Below are 26,350 nucleotides of genomic sequence, written 5' to 3' on the forward strand. Positions count from 1 at the left end.
CATTAATGTTTAAAGAGCCCAGTTTGAAATCACACATTTTGAAAGTAAAGCTGCTTTCAAATAACACTTGAAAATAAACAAAAAAGAAAATAATAAAAATAAATCTCTTAAACATCATTCTTTAGCATCACTCAATTGTGCTCTTACTTTTACAAGCATTTTCTTTAGACGGTAGATTTCTTGATCAGTAAAAATGCATTGATCACTTTGTTCAGGGTTTTTCATAAGCAGTCTGACAGAATCAAGAAACAACTTTAGATCAGGGAAAAAGTCCTCAACTTTAACAGATCTCATTCCTTTTGTGCTTTGTAAAAAGGAAAGAATCTTAGAGAAAGGGTAAACACAATCCATATCCACCTGCGTGTCACTACTTCCCTCATATTCACTTTCTTGCGTTTCCATTAAACCATCCTCAGACTGAGAGGAAGCACCCATTACATTTAGCTTTGACACTTTTGTTACTTGTTGCAAATTTGCTTTGTTTTCAAGATTTTTCCTTTTAGTTGACATTTTGCCAACTTCCCTGTCAATCATAGCATCAATATCGTTACACAACACAGATTCCGCCACTCCGGTCGCGGTTTCACCCACATTTAAATCTGCATTCAAATCACTGCATGCTTTCTGTTCTCTTTTTTTACTCACTGTGTTTTCCAACACTTCGTTCTCCTGTTTGTTATCTTCATTACTTTCTCCCTGCACAATTTGTACATTTCCTGGTGGATCCTTCGGTAGAACATCACTAGTGTCAGCACTAACAGATGCCCGTTCCGCTACATTAGCGGCTAACTGGCTATTGTTTGTTTTGTCCGGACACGCACGAATCAGGTGACCCACAGCTCCGCACCCATAACACTTCATTGTTTCTGAAGTAACATGCACGGTGTAATCAAAATCATCTACTTTAAACTTGAAAATCAAGTTTAATTCCTCATTACTCTTTTTAGGGATCATAAGTACTTGTCTCCGAAAAGACATTACATGTTTGAGATGTGGAGATTTGGAACTGATAGGGATCATTTTAATCGGAGAAACTAGTTTTCCATGTCTTCCTAGCTCCTTCTCTAACATCTCATTCTTCAGAAAAGGTGGTACATTGGAAATCACTATCTTTTTTGCGGGACTTACTAGAGACAGAACAGGTGTAAAAGTACCTTGAATCACTACTCCACTCTCAAGCAACTGGTTAGCTTTGTCCACACTATCCAAGAAAATCACAACAGCACTATTCATTCTTGCAGCAGATTTAATACTCTCAAACCCAACAATTTCGCCCACCGCTAAACTACATTCTTCAACTGAACTCCCTCCAGGTGGGGACAAACGAACAGCATGCTTGCGCGTCAGCTTGTGAAAGCTGAAATTCTCACCCGAAGCCATGCTAGCCAGCAACGCCGGCAGCACTCTTCGCTACCAAACAAACTTTGAAAACCTTATGATTACACAAATACAGGCAGAAAAAAAGGGGGGGGACCCCAAGAAAAACGCGAAAAGAATAGTATAAGAAAAAACTTACAGTCTGCAACATGCTCTCAGCAACACACACCACGCTCACATCCGCCAAACACTCAGAGAGAGAGAGAGAGACAGAGAGAGAGAGAGAGAGAGAGAGAGAGACAGAGAGAGACAGAGAGAGAGACAGAGAGAGAGAGAGAGAGAGACACAGAGAGAGACAGAGAGAGAGAGAGAGAGAGAGAGACACAGAGAGAGACAGAGAGAGAGACAGACAGAGAGACACACAGAGAGAGACAGAGAGAGAGAGAGAGAGACACAGAGAGAGACAGAGAGAGAGAGAGAGAGAGAGACAGAGAGAGAGAGAGACACAGAGAGAGACAGAGAGAGAGACAGAGAGAGAGAGAGAGACACACAGAGAGAGACAGAGAGAGAGAGAGACACAGAGAGAGACAGAGAGAGAGAGAGAGAGAGACAGAGAGACAGAGAGAGAGAGAGAGAGAGAGACAGAGAGAGAGACAGAGAGAGAGAGAGAGAGAGAGACAGAGAGAGAGAGAGAAACAGAGAGAGAGAGAGAGAGAGAGAGAGAGAGAGACAGAGAGAGAGACAGAGAGAGAGAGAGAGACAGAGAGAGAGAGAGAAACAGAGAGAGAGAGAGAGAGAGAGAGAGATTACTTACTTTTAAGTTCATATTTAAATATCTTAACAACACAGAAATAAAGGCAAGATGAATAAATAATAATAAAATATAGATATATTATTTTGGATTTATTTACATTTACATTTATTCATTTAGCAGACGCTTTTATCCAAAGCGACTTACAAATGAGGACAGTGGAAGCAATCAAAAACAACAAAAAAGAGCAATGATGTCTCAGGTTAACACAGTACACCTAGCATGGGCTTTTAAATAATATAATAAATAAAAAGAAAACAGATAGAATAAAAAAAGAATAGAGCAAGCTAGTGTTAGAGGTCTTTACACACACACACACACACACACACACACACACACACACACACAGACACAATTGCATAATAAATGAAAAGAAAATAGAATACAAAAATACTAGAAAGGTAGTTAGATTTTAAAGAATAGAATAAGAATAGTGAGTGTTAAAGTTAGGGGGTCAAATAAAGATGGAAGAGATGTGTTTTAAGCCGATTCTTGAAGATGGCTAAGGACTCAGCTGCTCAGATTGAGTTGGGGAGATCATTCCACCAGGAGGAACATTCCGTAAAAGTGACTTTGTGCTTCTTTGGGATGGCACAATCAAGCGACGTTGACTTGCAGAATACAAGCTTCTAGAGGGCACATAAGTCTGAAGTAATGAATTTAGGTAAATGGGTGCAGAGCCAGTGGTAGTTTTGTAGGCAAACATCAATGCCTTGATTTTTATGCGAGCAGCTATTTGTAGCCAGTGCAAATTGATAAACAGAGGTGTGACGTGTATTCTTTTTGGCTCATTAAAAATTTATCTTGCTGCCGCGTTCTGAATTAATTGTTAAGGTTTGATAGAATTGGCTGGAAGACTGGCTGGAAGCATTGCAACAGTCAAGCCCGGACAGAACAAGAGCTTGAACAAGGAGTTGTGCAGCATGTTCCCAAAGAAAGGGCTTGATCTTCTTGATCGGACAGTTTTAGTAATGTGGTCTGAGAAAGTCAGCTGATCATCAATAATAACTCCAAGGCTTCTGGCTGTTTTTGAAGGAGTTATGGTTGATGTGCCTAACTTGATGGTGAAACTGTGATGAAACGATGGGTTTGCTGGAATCACAAGCAGTTCTGTCTTGGCAAGGTTGAGTTGAAGGTGATGGTCCATCATCCAGCAAGAAATGTCTGTTAGACAAGCTGAGATGTGAATAGCTACCGTCGGATCATCAGGATGGAATGAGAGGTAGAGTTGAGTGTCATCAGCATAGCAGTGGTATGAAAAGCCATGTTTCTGAATGACAGAACCTAATGATGCCATGTAGACAGAGAAGAGAAGTGGTCCAAGAACTGAGCCCTGAGGCACCCCAGTAGTTATATGTTGTGACTTGGACACCTCACCTCTCCAAGATACTTTGAAGGACCTCTTGCCAGTCTTAGAGCTTCAACAACTGAGAGCAAGGCTGTCTCAGTTGAATGTCCACTTCTGAAGCCAGATTGGTTACTGTCAAGGAGGTTGTTGTGTGTGAGAAATGTAGAGACTTGGTTGAACACAGCTCGTTCAAGTGTTTTTGCAATGAAAGGAAGAAGGGAAATAGTAAATATGGTCTGTAGTTCTCTAAAAGAGATGGGTTGAGGCTGGGTTTCTTAAGTAGTGGAGTTATACGAGCCTGTCTAAATGATGAGGGGAAAACACCAGTGTGGAGGGATTTGTTGATGATGTGAGTGAGTGCAGGTACAACGGCAGGAGAAATGGCTTGAAGGAGATGAGATGGAATAGGATCAAGCGGACAAGTAGTAGGGTGATTAGAAAGGATGAGTTTTGAGACGTCTGCCTCAGAGAGTGAAGAGAAGGATGTAAATGAGTGTATGTTTGCTGGTGATATGAGCTTGACTGATTGTGGTGTGGAAAATTGTGCACTGATGTGTTTAATTGTAATTTATTTCAAAATAAAAGAATAAAAATTTGAAAATAAAAGAAAAAATTAAGAAAAAATTATTTCATGTTACATTATGTTAAATTATGTTACATTTAAAATCCTATTTTTACTTCAAGTTTTATGTTGTTACAAATACAGTGTTGTGCCAGTGTGTTAACTTCGTTCAATAGGGTGCCAGATTTCTATAGAGCCTTCCAGGCGAAAACCTGGCTAAAACACACCGTAAATGAGTCTTAATATGTAGCGGAAAAACACCCAATCTGGCAACACCAGCCACCAGTGTCGCCCGCCGTCCGCCGCATGCATGACGCGTCATCAAAAAAAAAACAGCAAACGACAGCAGCATGTAGCAAGAAGGCGTATGATCATTTAAAATAATTTTATGATGTTTATGACAAGGTCGGTAAGAATGGGAGACAAAGCATTAAAGCAACAATGGGTAAATGCTGTCCCCTCAATGCTAATGTAGACCCTGGTTGGATAAGGATTCAAAATTGGATATGAAGATGAAATCTGACGCATAGCTTCATTGTTAAAACTGATAAAATAATTGCTGTCTGTGATTCTATATGGGCTTTGGCAATAATTTTGAAAAATAATAGCTCGCAGCAACATATGGAAAAAAAAGAAAACTATGAACTAGTTCATTTTTGGAACTTAGTGAACTTAGTTCAAAATTTTGTAGTTTGAACTATGAACTGAACTAGTTCATTTTAAAATTTGTGAATTGAACTTTGAACTAGTTCATGTAGAAAGTGAACTTTCCCAACACTGCATATATACATGACTTTGGCGCCGGTACAGGATGGCTGCCTCCGTGACGTGCTCTGCATATGTTTTTGTCTTTTTGTTAGTTTGTCCTGTCTTTAGTTATATTCCTGCAATCAGTTTCACCAGGGATGAACTGCTGAACATTCGGCAGAACGCACCCCAAGATGTTTTTCCGGATTTCAATTATTCAGACGTTTTACTGAATATTGTTATCGGAGGAGCAGCGGCGCTGATCAAACGCTTCAGGACGCGCAGGCGGGGAAAGCGAGCGGGAGCGCTCGTCAGACTCAGGAAGCGCGGATTTCGAACGCCGTTGCCTAGCATCCATCTGGCAAATCTACGCTCTCTACCCAACAAAACGGACGAACTCCTTCTGCTTTCTCGGAAAAATAAGGATTTCACACACTCTGCTGCTCTGTGTTTCACGGAAACCTGGCTGAATGACACCATACCGGACAGCGCGCTCCATCTGCCGGGTTTTTCTGCTGTTTAGAGCGGATCGCGACGCAGAATCAACGGGGAAATCACGCGGTGGCGGGACATGCTTTTACATCAATGAACGGTGGTGTACAGATGTAACTGTGTTAAAGAAGATGTGCTGTCCTGATCTAGAAATGCAGTTTGTCAACTGCAAGCCGTTCTATTCGCCGCGGGAGTTTCACTCGCTCATTCTAGTTAGTGTTTACATCCCTCCGCAAGCGCATGTAAGTCTGGCTTTACAGAAACTCGCTGAGCAGATCACAGAGACAGAACAACAACACGCAGACTCTGTTTTAATCATTCTCGGGGACTTTAATAAAGCCAATCTCTCCCGTGAACTGCCAAAATACAGACAGCATGTTACCTGTCCCACCAGAGACAGTAATATATTGGATCACTGTTACACAACAATAAAGGATGCATATCACTCTGTTCCACGAGCAGCTTTGGGACGTTCTGATCACCTTCTGGTTCATCTTATACCGACCTACAGGCAGAAACTAAAATCAGCTAAACCTGTATTAAGGACTGTAAAAAGATGGACTAATGAAGCAGAGCAGGATTTACAATCTTGTTTTGACCTCACTGATTGGAGTGTTTTTGAAGCTGCTGCCACCGATCTGGACAAACTCACAGAGACCGTAACATCATATATCAGTTTCTGTGAGGATATGTGTATTCCTACCAAGACTCAACTAAATTACAACAATGACAAACCGTGGTTCACTGCAAAACCCAGACAGCTCCGTCAGGCCAAAGAAGATGCTTACAGGAAGGGGGACAATGTCTTGTATAAACAGGCTAAATACACACTGGAAAAGGAGATCAGAGTGGCAAAGAGGAATTATTCTGAAAAAATAAGGACTCAGTTCACTTCAAACGACTCAGCATCAGTGTGGAAAAGTCTAAAGAAGATCACCAATTACAAGACACCACCCCCCAGCACTGTGGAAAATCAACGACTGGCAGACGATCTGAACGAGTTTTACTGCAGGTTTGAAAGAACACCCATCACTTGCCCTGAACACCTCTCCACACAACCGTTCACACCAATAACAACTCCTGCAACCAACCCTGAATGCCTCTCCAAACAAACGTTGACACCATTCACAGCTCCTACAACCAACCCTGAATGCCTCTCCAAACAACCGTTCACACCATTAACAGCTCCTGCAACCCACCCTGAACACCTCTCCAATCAAGCACTCTCACCATTCACACTTCCTGCATCCCCCCTCTCCCCCACACCTGCAATACAGATCAGCGAGGATGCGGTGCGCCAGGTCTTCAGGAAGCAGAAAAGGAAAAAAGCACCAGGCCCAGATTGTGTTACACCAGCCTGTCTGAAATCCTGTGCTGACCAGCTGGCCCCCATCTTCACAAAGATCTTCAACAGATCGCTGGAGCTATGCGAAGTCCCTTCATGCTTCAAACGCTCCACCATCATCCCAATCCCAAAGAAACCCAAAATTACAGGACTAAATGACTACAGGCCTGTGGCTTTAACATCCGTAGTCATGAAGTCATTTGAAAAACTGGTGCTGGCCCACCTGAAGGACATCACTGGACCCTTGCTAGATCCTCTTCAGTTTGCCTACAGAGCAAACAGGTCTGTGGACGATGCAGTAAACATCGGACTGCATTATGTTCTGCAACACCTAGACAGACCGGGGACCTATGTGAGGATCCTGTTTGTGGACTTCAGCTCGGCTTTTAACACGATCATGCCAAACCTCCTCCTGCCCAAACTAACTCAGCTCTCCGTGCCCACCTCCGTCTGTCAGTGGATCAACAGCTTCCTGACAGACAGGCAGCAGCTAGTGAGGCTGGGAAAATACACATCCAGCACCCGTACAATCAGCACCGGAGCTCCCCAGGGCTGTGTTCTCTCCCCACTGCTCTTCTCCCTGTACACTAATGACTGCACATCTAAGGACCCCTCTGTCAAGCTCCTGAAGTTTGCAGATGACACCACACTCATCGGCCTCATTCAGGACGGTGACGAGTCTGCTTACAGACAGGAGGTTAAAGAGCTGGCTGTCTGGTGCACTCTCAACAACCTGGAGCTTAACACGCTCAAAACAGTGGAGATGATCGTGGACTTCAGGAGAAACCCCCCTGCACTCCCCCCACTCACCATCATGAACAGCACTGTGACTGCAGTGGAGTCATTCAGGTTCCTGGGCACCACTATCTCTCAGGACCTGAAGTGGGACATTCACATTGACTCCATTGTGAAAAAGGCCCAGCAGAGGTTGTACTTCCTTCGCCAGCTGAGGAAGTTTAACCTGCCACAGGATCTGCTGAAACAGTTCTACTCCACCATCATCGAATCCATCCTCTGCACTTCAGTAACTGTCTGGTTCAGCTCAGCTTCTAAATCTGACCTCAGAAGACTACAGAGGGTAGTCTGGACTGCTGAGCGAATCATCGGTACAACCCTCCCATCTATTCAAGAACTGTACTTATCCAGAGTGAGCAAAAGGGCTGTTAAAATCACTCTGGACCCCTCACATCCAGCACACTCCCTCTTTGAACTGTTGCCATCTGGTCGACGCTACAGAGCACTGAGCGCCAGAACGACCAGACACAGGAACAGTTTCTTCCCTCAGGCAATCCATCTTATGAACAGCTGATACACACTGAACACACTACACTTTATATTTATATACACATACACTTAATTTATCTAACACACATACTTAGTATACACTTAAATTTTGCACATAATATACATGTACATACATAACTGCATTTTTGTAATATACCGGCCTACAATTGTCAATTTGTATATTGTCATTCCTTATCTACTTATTTGTATTTTTATATTCTTTTATTATGTGTTTTATGTTCTGTCGCTGTCATTCTGTTGTACTGCGGAGCTTCTGTCACGAAAACAAATTCCTCGTATGTGTAAACATACCTGGCAATAAAGCTCATTCTGATTCTGATTCTGATTCTGATATATATATATATATATATATATATATATATATATATATATATATATATATATATATATATATATATTATAATTGTACATACATTTTTTATATATTCATTAAAAAAATTATGATGTAATTCAGGGATACCCAAACTTATTATTATTATTTTTTGTAAATATTTGTCAAAAGTCCCCCTGAAATTTTAACTTAATGTATCAATTATTAAAAAACACATTCAGATGTTCAAGGTTCAAGCAGTAATAGTAGAATGTTTGAACTCTAATCATAAAAATGATGACAGAAATATATTACTATTTTAAATTATAATAATGAAATGCATTGTGAAATGTGAAAATTGCAGAACATCAGACTTAATTTCATTAAATTGCAGACTTTCATTTGATGATCACACTAAGCTATAATCACTATTATAGAGCAGCTACATTTATTCACTTTAATTTTACATTCAACTTTATATTCGTCTCATTTGGCAGCCCCTGATTTTGATTAAGAATTAGCTTTTCAGTGTTTTAATTTTTTTGTATCATTAAAATACCAATATTGTTTTTATTCATATTTTTAATCCATTTAATTCATAAAATTAAGTTTTCATTTTAATTTTAGTTCGTTTTAATTCTGTGTATATTCTGTTATATTCTGTATATATATATATATATATATATATATATATATATATATATATATATATATATATATATATATATATATATATAAATTCCACCTGGGATTTTAAGTAAATATTAAAATAAAATTAAATAAAATTAAATAAAATTAAATAAAATTAAATAATGTATATGCTTGATGCATAAAAACTAAAAAATACAAACATGCACAATTTATTTACCAATATCACACAGACACTCCTGCTTATCTGATAATAAATAATTTATAAATAATAAATAATAAATAATGAAACATGGCATAAACAAAAATTTTTGCACTGTGACATTCCACACTGAACATCTCACTCCTTCAAACACAGAAGTCGTAGTTTAACGTAAACCTGAAATGAATCCGTCAAGGTCTGATCTTTAACACAAATAATCGGAGCGTCTCGGATTGTTGTTGTTATATCCCCATGTCCGTCGGAGCGCAGCGGGAGCGTCTGCATTCCAGCACACATTACTGCACAGCTGTTCAGCCGGATCACTGCTGTCACGCTGCATTCTGGGTCAAAGCACTATCTATATGTGTGACCCTGGACCACAAAACCAGTCAGTTTTATAAATTGAGATTTATGCATCATCTGAAAGCTGAATAAAGAAGCTTTCAATTGATGCATGATACAATATTTGGCTGAGATACAGCTATTTGAAAATCTGGAATCTAAGGGTGCAAAAAAGTAATAATAATAATAATAATAATATATATATAGAGAGAGAGAGAGAGAGAAAATCACCTTTAAAGTTCTCCAAATGAATTCTTAGCAATGCATATTACTAAGTTTTGATATATTTACGGTAGGAAATTTACAAAATATCTTCATGGAACATGATCTTTACTTGATATCCTAATGATTTTTGACATAAAAGAAAAATCGAAAATTTTGACCCATACAATGTTTTGTAATTTTTTGACTATTGTTAAAAATATACCCCAGAGACTTCAGACTGCTTTTGTGCTCCAGGGTCACAAATATTATCATCATCATAGTGGAGCTATAGGAGTTCAAACATGTGATATTTATTCTTTATTTTAACCTGTAAATAAATGTTTTAGGATCTAAATATGAAGATGTAATTTAAAAGCAGATTATGCAGTATTTCTGTGTGACTAATCAAGCGAGTGTCACTGATCAGGTGACTCTTTGTTCAGATGCTCAGATGTTCCTTCTAAATAAAAAATAAATATGAATACTGTGAGGAATCATTTTATGCTCTCCTATTTCAAGTCGTTTTGGATTAAAGCATCTGCTAAATGCATAACATAATACATCGTTCTAGGATAATAAATAAATATATATATAATGTGTTTTAAAAAAGGCAATAAAATGATTAATGTTCTGATACTAGTAAAATATCTGTATTGAATATGTAAAAAAATGTTTTACAAAAATTTTCTTGTGGGACTCTTATTTTGAAAAGTACAACATCCAGCTTATTCAAAATGAAGTAGATGAAATGTACAACATATTAGAATATAAAAATCACAGTAAACATTGTCATAATTTATCAACATTTTCATAAGCAATCTCTTTGCATTTTTACTGTCAAAGTCAATCACATTTAATTACATCATTACCTTTTGGATTTTATTAATAACATTAGACCATATTGTGATTCCTGTTTTAAGCCTCAATTTTAAAAACCTCTTGAAAAAAAAAAAAAAAAATTAAAAAAAAAAAAAATATATATATATATATATATATATATATTTAAAACCTTTTAAGATATTTAATATTTTTTTTACAGCCTTAAATCATTATTTCTTCATCTCATTAAGATAAAAATGTTTAATTTGTCAGACAAAAGCAGACACATCCACTGTTATCAAAGAAATCAGATTTCACCGTTATTTTTTTGCTGTCAGCTTGCAGCTTTAACTTCTAGATGTTCATGACGGTTCTACACTTATCTACAGACCAAATGCACACCTTTGTCTCTCTTTTCTTTCGATAAAGAATCCAGCTTCCTCCGGAGTGACTTTTTCCGCTTCTGGCCATCTGGAAAATATATGACGCATTCAAAACATGAGAAACAGAATGGAAAATAAATACAACAATGTTAAGGCAATCAAACAAGTGACACTTCAGGATGTCTCTGATGTTTTGAAATGTGAGCGTGTACCTTTGGGGATGGTGATCTGGCATCCCAAATCGAAGTCTTTCATCAGTCTGACCAGAGCGACCTCCTGCAGCCGGACTCTCTCCAGCTCCGACAGACTCTGAATGGAAACCGACTGCATGTGGAAATTATGAGCGGCTGTTTTCTTACAGGTGAAATCTCCCTTTGAAAGACACACAAGAGACACAGAGAAGGATTAACTCTTTAATAAAGCAGCAGCATAAACAAAACATTACAATATATACAAATATACACTGCCGGTCATAAGTTTGGGATAATTAACGTTTTTAATATTGAATAAGAAATTTATCAATTGATTAAATGAAAATTGAAAATTGATTTTCTATGGGAATATCTGTTAAAGTGTAATTTATTTCTGTGATGCTCCGCTGTATTTTCAGCATCATTCCTCCAGTCTTCAGTGTCACATGATCTTCAGAAATCAGAATAATATGATGATTTAGTGATCTATTATTATTATTATTATTAGTTATTATTGGTACTCAGTTGTTAATAACGGTACTTAATTATTTTGTTAAACTGCTTTAATTCAAAAGAACAGCATTTATTTGAAATAAAAATATTTTAATGCATCAGTGCTGGATAAAAGTATTACTTTTCTTTTTTCTTTTTTTTTTTTTTTTTTACATATTTTCCCCAATGTTCAACTGATAATGTATCACAGTTTGTACAAAAATATTGTGCAGCACAACTGTGTTCAACATTGATAATAATCAGAAATGTTTCTTGAGCAGTAAATCATCATATTATTCCGATTTCTGAAGATCATGTGACACTGAAGACTGGAGGAATGATGCTGAAAATACAGCGGAGCATCACAGAAATAAATTACACTTTAACAGAGATTCCCTCAGAAAACAGCTGTTTTAAATTCTAATAATATTTCACAATTTTTACTGTATTTTTTTTGATTCAATAAAAGCAGCCTTGCTGAGCAGGAGACTTCTTTCAACAACATAATTATTCCATGTGCAAGCATTTTGAAAATGGTGCATCTCATTTCAGGATGTTATTTCTTAAAACTTGTGTTTTCTACAGCAACCTGAGAGATCACGTCATCTTTCTCAGTGGAGAATAAACGGGAGTTCAGCTCCTGTAGTCCTGCTCTTATATTGTGATGTTTGGACAGATACAGTAAGTACACACACAGTGTCTCTATACTCCTTCAGAATAAGCCCAGGTCTCCGTGAACATGCAGTGACAAGCACTGGAGAATTCCTGGCATCTACACAGACGTTCGCCGATCATCCTGATCTCCTTGGACTTGAGAAATCGAACCCAGACCCTTTCAGACACTCGTGTGTTGTTGGTTTTCCTCTTACTCCTCTTTCCCTTCTAGGGCTTTCCGGGAATGATCACTGAAATAAATTTAGCCAGGAGTCTCAGACCGAGTTAGACCAGATGACACGTTTTTTCACGACCTCTGAAGAACCAGCCATCATGCTTTCTTTGATCCAGGTTGAAGTGGAAAGGGTCATATGAGTCCAGCCCCAAAGAGGCTTACAGTCCAACAAAAATGAGAAATACTGACCCATTTCTAAGGCCTTTCCAACAATTACAGGTGAACTTAATGACATTCATGGATGATCTATTCCTTTGAAAACATTAGTTATTCATGCTGCTAATTTCTTCCTGGAACACATTTCTTTTAAATAAGCTCTTTTTAATGCAACAGTTCATTATGATCAAGCTCCAAAAATCTAAACAAAACAGTAGTCGATATTACTCATGCATTAGTTTGCATGTTTTAAGTCACGTGACTCTTTGTGTGGGAAACTGAATATTGATCGTTTTCCCGTTCAGTGCAAGTAAATACCTTCAAATATGGGTCATTGTGTAGCATATGTGACATGATGCAACCACACTTTTTTATTTAAATTTTCTGCTCAAGCCAAATCTCATAAACTTAGAGAACAGGAGCACATGCATGCCTAACAGCACAAGTCAAACATTCACTGAGCATTTCCTTCCCAGCTGCAGAAGGTCAACACTCAATCCAAACACCAGCCGTTCTTCATCTGCTTGCATAATAACCCTGATGAAATCACACATTGCACACGGGCAAAGACATTACCTGCATCCATCTTTTTTCTATTATCTATTTTTAGAATCATCTATTTTTATTATTCAATATTTTTCTACTGATAGATGGTAAATTACCAAACGGAGTCCCTAAAAGTGCTAAAAAAAAAAAAAAAAAGTATTTCACTGCTTTTACATTCTCTTGAAAACTTATTGTGTTTCCACGGGAAATTTTAGATATGCTCATAAAACATTTGCAATTAGAATTACAGTACATTCACTCGGGAATCAGTGTTTTGTCTGTTCTTGCAAAATATTTGCATTTATTCATAAAAGACTTGTGTTCCACTAAGAAACTTTGCATTCATTCTCTGAAAAGTACTATGATTCCCTAAGAAATGTTGCATTTACTAGCAAAACATCAAGTCTTGCGTTTCACTAAGAAAATTGGAGTTCGTTCTTGCAAAAGTATTGTTCCCCTAAGAAACTTAGCATTACGATAAGAGACGTTGTGTTCACACTCATACAAGTATTGCATACCGCAAAAAACCGCTCGTTCTTGCAAAAGCATTTTGTTCCCATGTGAAACTAACTTTGCATTTGCTTGCAAAATGTTTGCGTTCTTTCACAAAAAGTATTGTATTTCACCCAGAAACGTGTTCGTTCTCGCAAAAATATTTGATTCCACTAAGAATCCACTCACTCTTGCAACTTTGCATCTGCTTGTGTTTGTCGCAAAAGTACTGCGTTACACTTAGAAAGTTTGTTCGCTCTCACAAAAGTTTTATGTTCCCCAGAGAAACTTAGCATCTACTTGCAAAATATTTGCATTTGTTCACAAAAGTATTGCGTTCCCATGAGAAACCAACTTTGCTTGTTCCAATATGAAACTTTGCGTTTTGGTAAGAAAATTTGTGTTCACTCTCAAGAAAGTATTGTGTTCTGCTAAGAAACTTTGTTCAATCTTGCAAAAGTAAGAACATTACTTTGCATTTGCTTGCGAAACAGTTGCTTTGTTCGCAAAAGCATTGTGTTCCATTTGTTTCTGCAAAGGTATTGTGTTCACTTGAGAATCTTTCCATTCTCTTGCAAAAGTACTGTGTTCCGCTAAGAATTTATATTTCCATTATAATAGTTCTGCATGCAAACGGAAAAGTTTTGCTAATGAAAGCTTTCTCAAGGGAAAGCAAAAGTTTTGCTAGACAGAAAGAAAATACATGGAAATATATGGCTTTTTGTTCACCATTTTGAACATTTGTCAAACATTTAATGAAGCGATGCATTGCATCCTATACTCGGATTTTGAGCTCTGCATTTAACCTATCCAAGTGCACACACACAGTAGCAAACACACACACACACACACACACACACACACAGTCCGACTCTCTTACCATTAGGCCACGGTTGCCCAACCAGTTGCATTTAATTTAAATTTACATTTGTTTAATTTCAAATGCAAGGAACAAACATTACAGCTATAGCAGCTTCCATGGTTTTGGAAAGACTTTCCATTAGATGCTGGTTTATGGATGCAGGGATTCACTCCCAAGAGCATCAGTGAGGTCAGGCTTTGACATCGGGTGATGATGATGTCTAGCTCGCGTATGTTCAAGTTCAGATCAAAAGTGTTCAGACTTCACTTTGTGCAACCTATAAAGTTGACTTTAAATCTTCAAATACCTTGATGCCAGGCCTGGTTAGAACAATATGAAAGCGGTTTATACCATATATAACAGATATTTAAAGGTGTTGCACCATAATGGTCAATTCTTCACAGAGAAAGTTCTTCATCCGACTCATGTAATATTAATGAAAAATGTCATTATAACATTAAATTATGACATTCTTGCTTAAGTACTACAGTACACGCCCAACTAAAACCTTCACTTCATCTTTCTCCGGCATTAAAATCTCTGCTCTTCCAGACAGCAGACGAGCTCTCCCCCTGAAATCCAGAGAAATATCAATGTACAAGATAGCGGAAAAAAAAGATGTGGAATTAAATAAGCCTGGCTTCACATAAGCTGCATTCCAAATCAAAGGTAAACTAAAGAGGTCCATTTGGAACACAAAGTAAAAAAATAAAATAAAATAAAAAACGCATTTATTTTTATTTTAAATAAATTATGTTCTTCTGAACTTTCAAAATAATAATAATAATAATAATAATCTTGAAAAAAAAAATGCAACATTGCATGCATAGAATTATTCGTCAGCACAGTTTTCAACATTGATAATAATCAGAAATTTCTCTCAAGCAGTAAATCATCATATTATTCAGATTTCTGAAGATCATGTGACACTGAAGACTGGAGGAATGATGCTGAAAATACAGCGGAGCATCACAGAAATAAATTACACTTGAACACAGATTAACATTAAAATCACTAATTTTAAATTGTAATTTTTTTCACAATTTTTACTGTAAATTATTGCAGCCTTGGTGAGCAGAAGAAACTTATTTCAAAAACATTTAAAACTTTTTAACAGTAGTGTATACAGTATGTTTTTAAGTTTTAAAATAAAATATCAACAGGAAAAATATATTTCAATGCTTTATACTTGAATATGTATTGTGTTTCCTCAAGAAAATGTACAATCACTCATAAAACATTTGCATTCTCTTGCAAAAGTATTGCATGTCCTCGAGAAACTTTGCGTCTGTTGTAGGTTTTTTTTTTTTTTTTCGCAGAAGTCATGTGTTCCACTAACTCCAATAGTTCCATTTCTAGAATTGTATAATAAAATATCAATATTAAATAAGGCAAAGAACCCCACATGAAATGTACTGCAGTCATTAACATCCAATGCATCAACAACACAATATACAATGGCACAGGTAAGACAAAATTTAAACAATGAGCAGAAGACTTGTGAACATTTTAATTTAAAAGATATCAAGAGAAAAACACAAACGCGTTGCTTCATCCTTTGGTGCTGTAGTGCCACTCAACCACTACAATTAGCAGAAATGAAAGCCTCGCTCATCAACATAAAAGGAAAGGTGCGCAACAGCTTCATCTGAACAGCTGTCTAACAAGAGATACTTGAGGATCATCAATTGAGCATCACATTTGTGTCTGATGGTAATTTCAGGCCCAGCTGCTCACAGCATGTCTATTCTCCACAACGATTTCACCAACATAATCTCATTAGTAATCATTAGTATTCAATCATAACATGTGCTTCTAACACACACATATTTTATAACATGTACAATATCAGAGTACTGTATGAACAGCTTCAAAATTCTATTATATGTAAAATTGTACATAGAAATATTTACAAATCTGTCGATGTTCAAAATAATGTAATGAAAACAAGCAATACATTTGAATAATGCAATGTTTAACAGCATTACATTTATTTAACACATGTAATATGCCATTGTTTTCATTCAGTTCTGAGTGATTTATAAATACTGTCAATATGTTATATTGTACGGTTTTATCAATTCTATTAAAACTTATTTACAAATACAAAAGGGCCACACAATTGATTAAAAAAATTATTTAAAAAATCATGATACGGCTTACTGCGAATATCTGATTTTAAAGGATGGAATAGCGAAAAAGTTCAATATTATTTAAATATTATTAAATATTAAATATTATTGCAATTTTACAACTGTAATAAATGTATTATTATTCAAAAAAAAATTATTTTGTACAACAATAGTAATATTTCTTATTTTGTTTTTATTTAGTAATTTTAATATTTTTATTTAGAAGTAATAATAAACATAATGAGAATTATTATTATTATAATTATTGATATATAAATCACAACATTTTGACAGGTTGTGCATTTTTTATTTATTAATTTTTGCATATTAAATCACTTTTTCCCCCCAGAAAAATTGCAATGCAAAAAAAAAAAAACAATCCTCAAATCATGCAGTCCTACAAATATATGCTGATATATATATATATATATATAAAAACTGAAGTGCAGACAGTGATCAAACAGTTTTCCTGATAATTGAGAAAACTGTGTTTTCCTGTGGTTTTTCTCACTCTGGATCAGTTTAGCCACTTTTGTTTTGATAGGAAATAAGAGCTTGGGGATTCAAGGTCTTCTCTGAAGAATGTCTTAAGGAAAACAAACAGTGCTGCTTTCTTACTCAATGCTGTCTTCACGCTAGTTACGCTTGAGCCAATGCATCATGGGAGTCCGCTTCCCATAGGATAGGAAAAACACGAGTGAGATCTCTTTTAATTCTCAGTTTCTTCTCAACATCAATGAAACTGAGAGCAAATGGAGTCTTTTATTGCAATCTCATGCATTTTCACTAGATTTTCAGAAGCAATCACAAAAAAATCCAAAGTCTGCAACCAAAAGTTCTCAAACATTTCTCCCCAAGAACAAGTAATGAGCTGCTATCCACATTCATTTTTTAGAATCTGAATCAGAAAGAGCTTTATTGCCAGGTCTGTTTACACATAAGAGGAATTTGTTTTGGTTTTGAAATAGCAAAACACACACAAAAAAAGTATTTAAAAAAATAAAATACAGATTTGATTTCGATTTCGGCCTCCATCGATTATGAAAATACAATAACCAAGATAAAACAATTATTGCACACCTTTTCCAGCAGTGTTCTTTCGCTCTTCCATAAAAACCCAATTTCACATGCAAATCAGTAAAACCTTGTAGCATGACTTTAGCAACATGGGACGTACTTGAGTTATTAAAGTTTATTAGATTTATTCATGTTTTTAAAAGTGCGAAAGAACACATGCACTGATGCTTTTAGCTTAATGTGCATATCTAAACAGTTAAATACATGCAAAAAATGTCAAAATGTAGCATTTAGTGATTAATCACATAAATGATTGTTAGTTATGTAATAAGTAAACATAAACAGTTGAGAATTAAAATACGTGTGTAACAGTAAATTGGATCCATGCAGCTCTTAAAGTGACAGCAGCCTTGTATTCCTGCTGCCAACTGTGTGTTTAATATTAATCAAACAACAAAAATCACTCACTGCTCTTGACTGAAGGATATCTTTTTGTACAGCTTCACAGCATTGTTATGCAGTTTATTGTGAGAAATGTCACTTTTACAGACTTATCGCTTCCAGCTATTGAGTCACCGAATGGAAGAAAGTGAGTCCTCTGGGTGTGTCACTTCTTTCCCTGAAGAATGACAAAGTCAAACAAGTGGACACATGCTTTGTGACGCACTGCTCTTTGTATAGTGGCTTCGGAAAGAAAAGTACACAGTGACAAATACTAGACAAAAGAAAGGTTTCACATCATTTTTGATTCAGATGCAACTTTAAGAAATTTATTAAGAATTTCTTCAAAATTCCAGATCAATTCCTGATTTTTTTCCCCCTGCTCACCAAGGATGCATTAATTTGATCAAAAATAGTCTTTATTATTATCATTGTTGAAAACAGTTGATATTAAGAACATATTTTTGTGGAAACCTTGATACAATTTATTTTCCAGGATTCTTTGATGAACAGAAAGTTCAAAAGAACAGCATTTATTTGAAATGTAACATTACGAATATATTAACTGTCACTTTCATGTCAAACCTTAAAACATTCTAATCTGTTCTTGCACATTTGTTGGACTAGTAAAATGTAACTTAAAAAAAATTGTAACTAAAATTCCTCTTTCTGTCAATTAAACTCTAAATTAAAATTCCTATGAGACCTATGGGTCACTTCGCTTCAAATTCAAACTCATGAACTAAAATAGAGTCAAATCTCCAATTCAACTGACTCTTTAACCAAACAATAGTAATAAATGATACAAAAGGTACAAATAGTTCAGTTATTCATAAATGTCCTGAACAATCCTATTTAATAGCTCTGATGATGTAAGAGCATATATAAATAATTACTTTATCTTGTTCCCAGTGCCAAACTCCTGACAAAGTGGCACAAAGAAACAGGAAGTACGGCATTCTGGGTTTCAACATCACTACATTAATCACTGAGTCAGTCCGGACGCACCCTCGTAGAAGAACACATGAAAGTCATACAGTGGCTGTCTGACAACGGAAACACATCTTCCTCTCGCTTATTTCAACTCTTTCCAACCAGACTCCAAAGGAAACTGGTGTAGGACAAAATTCAAGATTGAGTGGATTTAATTGATACATAAAGCTGGAAAAAACTCAGTGCCATAGAAACAAAACTCTTTGCAATAAACAAAAAAAAGAGTGATAATTGTCTATGCAAAAGGTGTCGTCATTTGCAAGCAGAAGTGAAACAGAACATAAAATTGTGTCACCATTCACAGGTCTATTAGACTAATGCATCTGATTCATCATTGAAAGCATGTGCAAAAACAGACAAGTCACTTATTATGATCAATCGATGTGTTGTAAAAAAGCAACTAGCTGACCTTAATGGAATGCTGCAATCATGTATTTGCACGATTAAGTCAATTGTGCAATCATTATCTTGATTTTTGTTTTTATTATTATTACTATTGTGTGTGCAGCCATGATCTGGACTCGAGCATTGAAATGTGTTAGACTTCTTAGGAGAAAAAGTTATTTTCCAAATCGTACCTCTGTTTTTCCAAAACCAATTCAAGATTAGAGGACAGAAATAAGCCACTTTCATGCATTAAAAAAAGCCTCTAAATAGAATTTGTGAAACATCTAGCATAATAAAATGAAATGCAATTTGTATGTATTTATTAATTTTTATCAGAAAACCAGTCTACATTTGAATATACGACAATCAAGAAAAAATACTTTTTGCCCCCAGTTTGGTGCATTTATGAATACCAGCAGGACAATCTCACTCAAACAAACCTTGACCCTTTGGTTAAAGCATTTTAAAGGAATATGTCAGTCCAAAATAGGAATTTGCCGATAATGTCTTTACCCTCAGGCCATCCCAGATGTAGATGAGATTGTTTTTCTTCAGATTTGGAAAACAAATATAGCATTACATCACTTGCTCACCAATGGATCCTCTGTTGTCTCTCACTTTAAAATCCCCAGACATTTCTGTTTCGATCTGTTCTGGCTTGTATACTCTGATTCAGACCAGACCACCTTTTCACTGGACAAAGCAATTATAGATATGGACTCTAACATTTTAGCCAGAAGCAATGTTTTGACGTAAAAAATGTCTTAATGATGGATTTGTTTCAGCTTTTGCCTTCTCAAGATGATGGACTGGAGTGCTGTGGATTACTGTGATGTTATTGTACTCTTGTTCTGACGGCACCCATTCACTGCAGAGCATCCATTGGTGAGCAAGTGATGCTATGCAACATTTCTACAAACCTGATGAAGAAAACAAATTCATCCTAATCAGGAATGGCTTGAGGGTCACGTTTTAATTTTGGGGTTATTACTCTTCCTTTAACACAGGGCCACGATTCTTCAGTACGCCTCTGAACATAAGCATGTGCTGCACATGTGTGTGTGAGTGTGTGCGCGCACTGCATTACACAGATGATTGGCAGAGAAAATGCAAAAAGGTTAAAGGTTATGTTGATACTGATGTTGCAATTGCTTTAATGTAGCTAGAAAAGACACTTTAAAGCGGTCCAAACTTTTTCCACTGGAAAATCAGATGCATGACTTTGGAGATCAGAGATGTTTGTTGCATGTTGCAACTATACTTGTCTGGAAGAGATGCAATAATCTAAACCATTTTAGCAACTCACGGTCTCTAACGCTGGCTCTGCTCCAACTGAAAACAGCTTAAGGTGAGTCAGACTTTGTGAACATGCCCCACTTCCAACGGCCTGTGAACGAACCACATATTCTGCAATGCTTCTCAATGTAAAAGATCTTGCCATCTACACTCCACAGTGTTGAATCACTGCAACCTGTCAAAACAAAAGCTTCCAAAGAATGGGAAGGGAAACAATGATGGAAAATAGCAAAATAAGATCAGTAAACTTGCTGACTTCAAATGCTGCCTTATTTTAGACGTTCCCATGAGACGCTCCATTGGCAATCAAAAGTACATGTTAGTTTGATCAGTGGTGATGGTAAAGACCCCAAAGTGCTGTTGTGCTCAGTTGACAATCTCCAGTGGGAAGAAGTATTTGCATGGGTAGCGCTGCCAAAGATCATGTCATGCTGCTCTGCTGTGAGAAATAGAAGCGGACGCAGACTTCATGTAAACCAGATGTCACTTCAATGAAGAACTACACGCTTTCTTCAAACACAGTACAAAGAGCTCCAGAGTTTATGCAACAATGTGTACAGTACTAGAAAAGAACAATGTGGGCCTACTGACAAAAAGCTCCTTCAGTTTAATTGTTTTCAAAGAATATATTGAAAGAGCATATGCCGTTTTCATTGTTGTTTGTTTGTTTTTCCTGTTTCGCTAATCCACAGAAACAGATAATGGCAATAAATAAATACACAGCAATTTCTCAGTAAAACATTCATCATAACATCTAATATTTTCAGCCAGTCTAAATTTAAGAGCACAGACAAACGCAATTTGACCAAAAATGGGAATTCATATAAAACAAGTTAAAAGCAATCCCATAAAAGTTAAGTGGCTGAATTTTAGTGAGATATATCAGAGCACTTTGCTTCGGGATCTAAACATTGTTAAGCTTGTGACTGGAACAGATTCTCTGAAACCATCTGCGACAGGCAAAGAAGCCAAAGGGAAGCAAAGATGCACACGTAATACTTTTGTGTTTGGTTAAGTAGAATACTACTTAAACTGCAAATGAGCCATTGTGGCTGCTCAAGATAAATCAAAGCATATAGTGCACAGACTTTATTGCACTGATTCGGTTTTCAAAGACGATATTTAGGATTTTTTTGCACATGTGGTTTGTAAAAAGAGATTTCAGGTGCCAGTAAAACAAAGTCTGGGTATTGCTGCCTGTCTGTTTCATTGGCCAAATAATAGAAAAAGCAGTGCTCTAAAAGACACAGCTGAACTGCTTTATAGGAGGAGCTTTATAAACTCCAGATTCCTGAGAGGTTAGGTAACTGTTACAAAGAGAGCTCCCCTTTGGGCTGGCCAACACAAACATCTACAAATTTGGTGTTTTGATTTCTTAATATTGTGGCTAAAGTTAGACTTTTTTTTTCTTTAAACATGCATTAATTTTTAAAGAGGAGTTTGTTGATTTGTCTCTGATCATAGATGCCTTAATAATGCAATTTCATTAGTTCAAATTACTTATCTTTGCAAAGCTACTAAAAAAAGCAAAAAAGCAAGCACTTTCATTGGCATTTCTTGGCAAGTGTGAGATTAATGCCACATTAATTTATCCTAAACATTTAAAACTTCTTGACAACAGGTTGCACTTTAAAAAAGTCCCATTTACTGAATTGCACATTCATTTTTCATTATAAGCATGCATGCAAATACAATTTTTCAATCAGCTGACAATGACAGCAACAATGCACACTTTATTGCATTGAATTATTGCCATTTTTTCCCAGTGGTATTTAGTGTAGAGTAAAATGGTTTGAGGATAATGCATTTATTAAAGTCAGGATCAGCAGCTAAACCACTGTATGAGTTCAATATCTTCAGTTGTCTTTAGGGTTAGGATTTTATATTTGTATTGGATTCAGCAGTGGAGCAAAGCGGACATTCCATGAAGACTTCCCTGTTGTCTGCAGCTTAAACCCTGCAGCTAGCAAGAGCTCACGCCAAGTCATCTGTCTTCATCCTACTAGTGCTGTCTACTGCCTTCAATGAGCTGAACCACTAGATCCTCCAGTCCACACTCTCTGTGTGTCTGAGCGTCAATCAACCAAACAGAGTCCATGTCGCAGGCTTCTTGGTCACACTCCGCTGGTTATCTTCAGCCGGCTGCATTAAATTCAAGGTTTGACGTCAGCCTGTCACAGGATTGGCGCCCTCTTACCTCAGTACACTCCTACAGGTTTATGTTTTTTCCCATCCTCTATCATCACTAAGCAAGTGTGACTTGGTGGTTCCATCAAAACAATGTACAAAGCCTCTTTCCAGAACCATCACTGTCTCTGTTGCTCTGTGGAGGATCAAACATCCAACCTCCGTTTGATCTGTTCCCAACCTTCAAGAAACAGCATCATCCACTAGTCATAGACTCTATAAATTAATTTCCATTAAACATTTTTTTCTTGCCTGTGCATTTTTTTCCAGCTCTAGTTTCTATGCAAGCATACTTTTGAAACTTGGCATTGCTGCAGTATGTATGTCACATCACTTTTTCACTTCACTGCAGCTATAGTTCTGGCTCTCGTAAGATAAATTGATTGTGAGGTTCCTTAGGACATAACATTTTATAAAATAACTAAATATCAGTTTAGTCATTCCAACCATAGCCTATAAAATTTGAAGTTATGGTATGGTGATTTAAAAAGAGCCAGAATGTGCCAATCTCAATACTGAAACTTGGATTCATGCTTCATCATCATTATGCATCTGTTCAGGCAAGATATGCATCTACTGCCAAGATAAAATGCAAATTGTTGACTTTAAAAATAGCCACTCTAGCCAGTATGCACTCTTTAAATTGCAATAAAATGACTGTGTGGTTTAACACAGTTAATGAGTGCTCATATTAATTACAAGACTATATTAAATATTCGCATATCAGGAAAAAAGTCACAAAACATGACAATTTAAAATGCAAACAGTTGATTTAAAGTAGAGAACATTTTAAAATACATAGTGAGAGCATAAAAAATAAATAAATAAATCAACCAATCAATAAAAAAACACAGTTCCAAGTAGCATATATTTAATATATCATGATAAATGTATTTGAATTTGTCAACAATGCATGAAAAAAAAACTCATACTCGAGAAAAGACAGAACAATCTGGATGACCAGACAATAGCCACGTGTTTTGATATTTGCAAACTTCTATTCAAAAACATGTTTAATAGTCATAAGAGACTGACGCCTGATGTCAACAACAGCATTAGTTTGAAATCCTCATATAGATTGCATTTTAATAATCTTACCTCAGATTTACAGAGATGGTGCGAAAGAGCATCCGATTGAGGCAGCTTTCTCTGAAGCCACTTCCTCGGTGAGAAGATGTTGCTTGAACCAGAGATGTTGAGCGATAAATCCCTGGACGCGTTGCGTTTGCCGCTCCTGTGCTCGATGTGAAGACTGGAGATCGACGAAGCGTCGGAAGATGCCGATAAACTGGAGGAGGAGAGACTCTCTGGAGCGCTTCGGCTGTCGGTGAATCCAGCTGTGGAGCTCGAGCTCCAGCACACGGAGCGATGCCCGCCGGGGTCTCCGGGGTCTCCGGGCGTCCCGCAGCTCCGGACCAGCGCAGAGTCCAAACTGCGAGTCTGCTGCAGTTTCCTCTTCGCGAGGGTCTTAGAGCCCGAAGAGGAACACGAGAAGACGCTGTTCAGTAACCCTTGAGCGGACATCCCTGCGAGAAGAGACAGACTGACGCCCCGAACACAAACCCCATGTGAACACGACTCGCTGAACACTTGCTGAAGCTTGTCTTTCATCCACAGGTTAATGAAACATGCGGTTAAACCAAATAAACTCTCTCATCCATCTCCGCCGTGTATTTGCCGATAAACGAGGATGTTTCCTCTACTCGCGCCCGCCCTCTTTATTCCGCCCTGCCTTACAACCGAGCACTGTGTCTGAGAAACTGAGCTTGATTGACGTTTTAATTATATGTTTATTTACCTAATAACTTTTAAACGGAATCTAAAAGAATTATAGCATTTATATCGGTGCGAAATCGGTCGAAGTTCGTTTCGCCTAACTCAAAAATCGACTCTCTAAAACAAATATGTGTGTCTAATATTTGTGGTATTCAATTGATATTTTAAACTACTAAGCTTTCTATTTTTTTTTCCAATTATTTTGTTTATCAAAAATTTAATGCATGCAATATGCACTGGATTGGACGAATACTAATTGTGTAGGACAGAACTAGCTATTTTCCTGCTCATCTGAACACATGCAATTGTTGTAAGACAGAACTAATCAATCAGAGAGCGTACACTAACTTCTGTGCATTTCCCAAAAGCATCATACGAAATCATTGAAGCTTTTGGGAAATGCATCTCAGAAAAGTGCGTATCAGAGGACAGAAAAAAGAAAATACAAACATATATGTTTGGGTTATTTCACAATAAACAAACTGAAATTGTAGCCTATACACTGTAAAATCCAATAGTTTACCTTACTTAGAGTTAATTAGTTATCTTTACTTAGTTGTTATACTTACTAGGTTTTATTAAGTTTCAACTACTTTCAAGGCAAATAAAACAATTTACTTACTGTTTTGAGTGACACTTACTTAAAATATTCAAGTAGCCACAAATGAACCAATGACATTAATAAACCAGTGAGAGGCAGCAATTGCCGGGTTTTTTTTATAGCTCACCATTATAGTGAGTAGGGTTCCCTTTGGTTGGGAACTTGAAGTTTAATTTATGTTACTATAATTTTCTCTTTATTAATGGAGAAATGCATCATGAATTCTTTGAATTTGATTTTAAAGAAAAGTAATAAATAGATTGCTCTTATAAAGTGACCTATTTTTTAATTAAAGCATTTTTGTGTGTGTTTAATAATGACCTTTTTGAGAGTTTATTTTTCATAAATACCTTGATATGCTTTTTATATAATCCTTAAATAGTGAGTAGTAATATGCTGGAGTCACAGATAGACTTAAACATTCATCATGTGAATCACAACAATGGTAACAATTAAATTAAATTTATTTTCATAAATTGTAACAATATCAATTTTATTTGCTCTTTTTGTTGTGCTACTGCTGACACAAGACAGCAAATAAAATTGGCAAATAAAAACAACAACTTTAAAACAAAGCAACTGCATAATTTATTCTGCGCAATGCATTCTGGGAGTCAGTGAGTAGCTATACTAAGTCATGAGTAAACCTAAATGAAAGGATCAAGTACTCCCTACAGTTCTTTTTTAGTTACTAGAACTCTTGTGTAAGTTAACTATACTAACCAAGCATTTATCAGTACAACATACTATTCCTATTTCACTTTACTTAGTTTTTTCAAGGCAATCAGTTTGCATGCTTTTTTTAAGTAAGCCCAACTTATTAGATTTTACAGTGTAGTTTGTGCAATTACATTTATTCAAATTAAGTTGTAAAAAGTTCATATTGGTCATGTTATATTCTGTAATGTTAATATAAATAATATACTATCAGAATAAAAAGGTTGCATTTCATGCATGCAGCAGCCTGACAGTCCCTTATGGAAATGAACCATGGTTTTACTAAAGTGATTGTAGTTCAATAGTATTTTGTAGATTTCAATGGTTACCACTACAGTAA

The 26,350-nt window shown here is 36.5% G+C and overlaps 1 protein-coding gene across 1 annotated transcript in view; it reads right to left on the bottom strand.

Moving 5' to 3' along the window:
* Positions 1-24,652, bottom strand: part of LOC132153227 (rho GTPase-activating protein 6-like) — a 40,442-nt gene extending 15,790 nt beyond the window's left edge. Inside the window, exons 1-3 of the mRNA XM_059562582.1 lie at positions 24,015-24,652; positions 11,048-11,207; positions 10,855-10,923 (exon numbers count right to left, since the gene is read on the bottom strand). Coding sequence (XP_059418565.1) covers positions 10,855-10,923; positions 11,048-11,207; positions 24,015-24,527 — 742 coding nt within the window. The 5' untranslated portion in view covers positions 24,528-24,652. The remainder of the gene's footprint in view (positions 1-10,854; positions 10,924-11,047; positions 11,208-24,014) is intronic.
* Positions 24,653-26,350: the final 1,698 nt, after the last annotated feature.

This window comes from Carassius carassius, chromosome 11 (assembly GCF_963082965.1).
Source record: "Carassius carassius chromosome 11, fCarCar2.1, whole genome shotgun sequence".
NCBI lineage: Eukaryota > Metazoa > Chordata > Actinopteri > Cypriniformes > Cyprinidae > Carassius > Carassius carassius.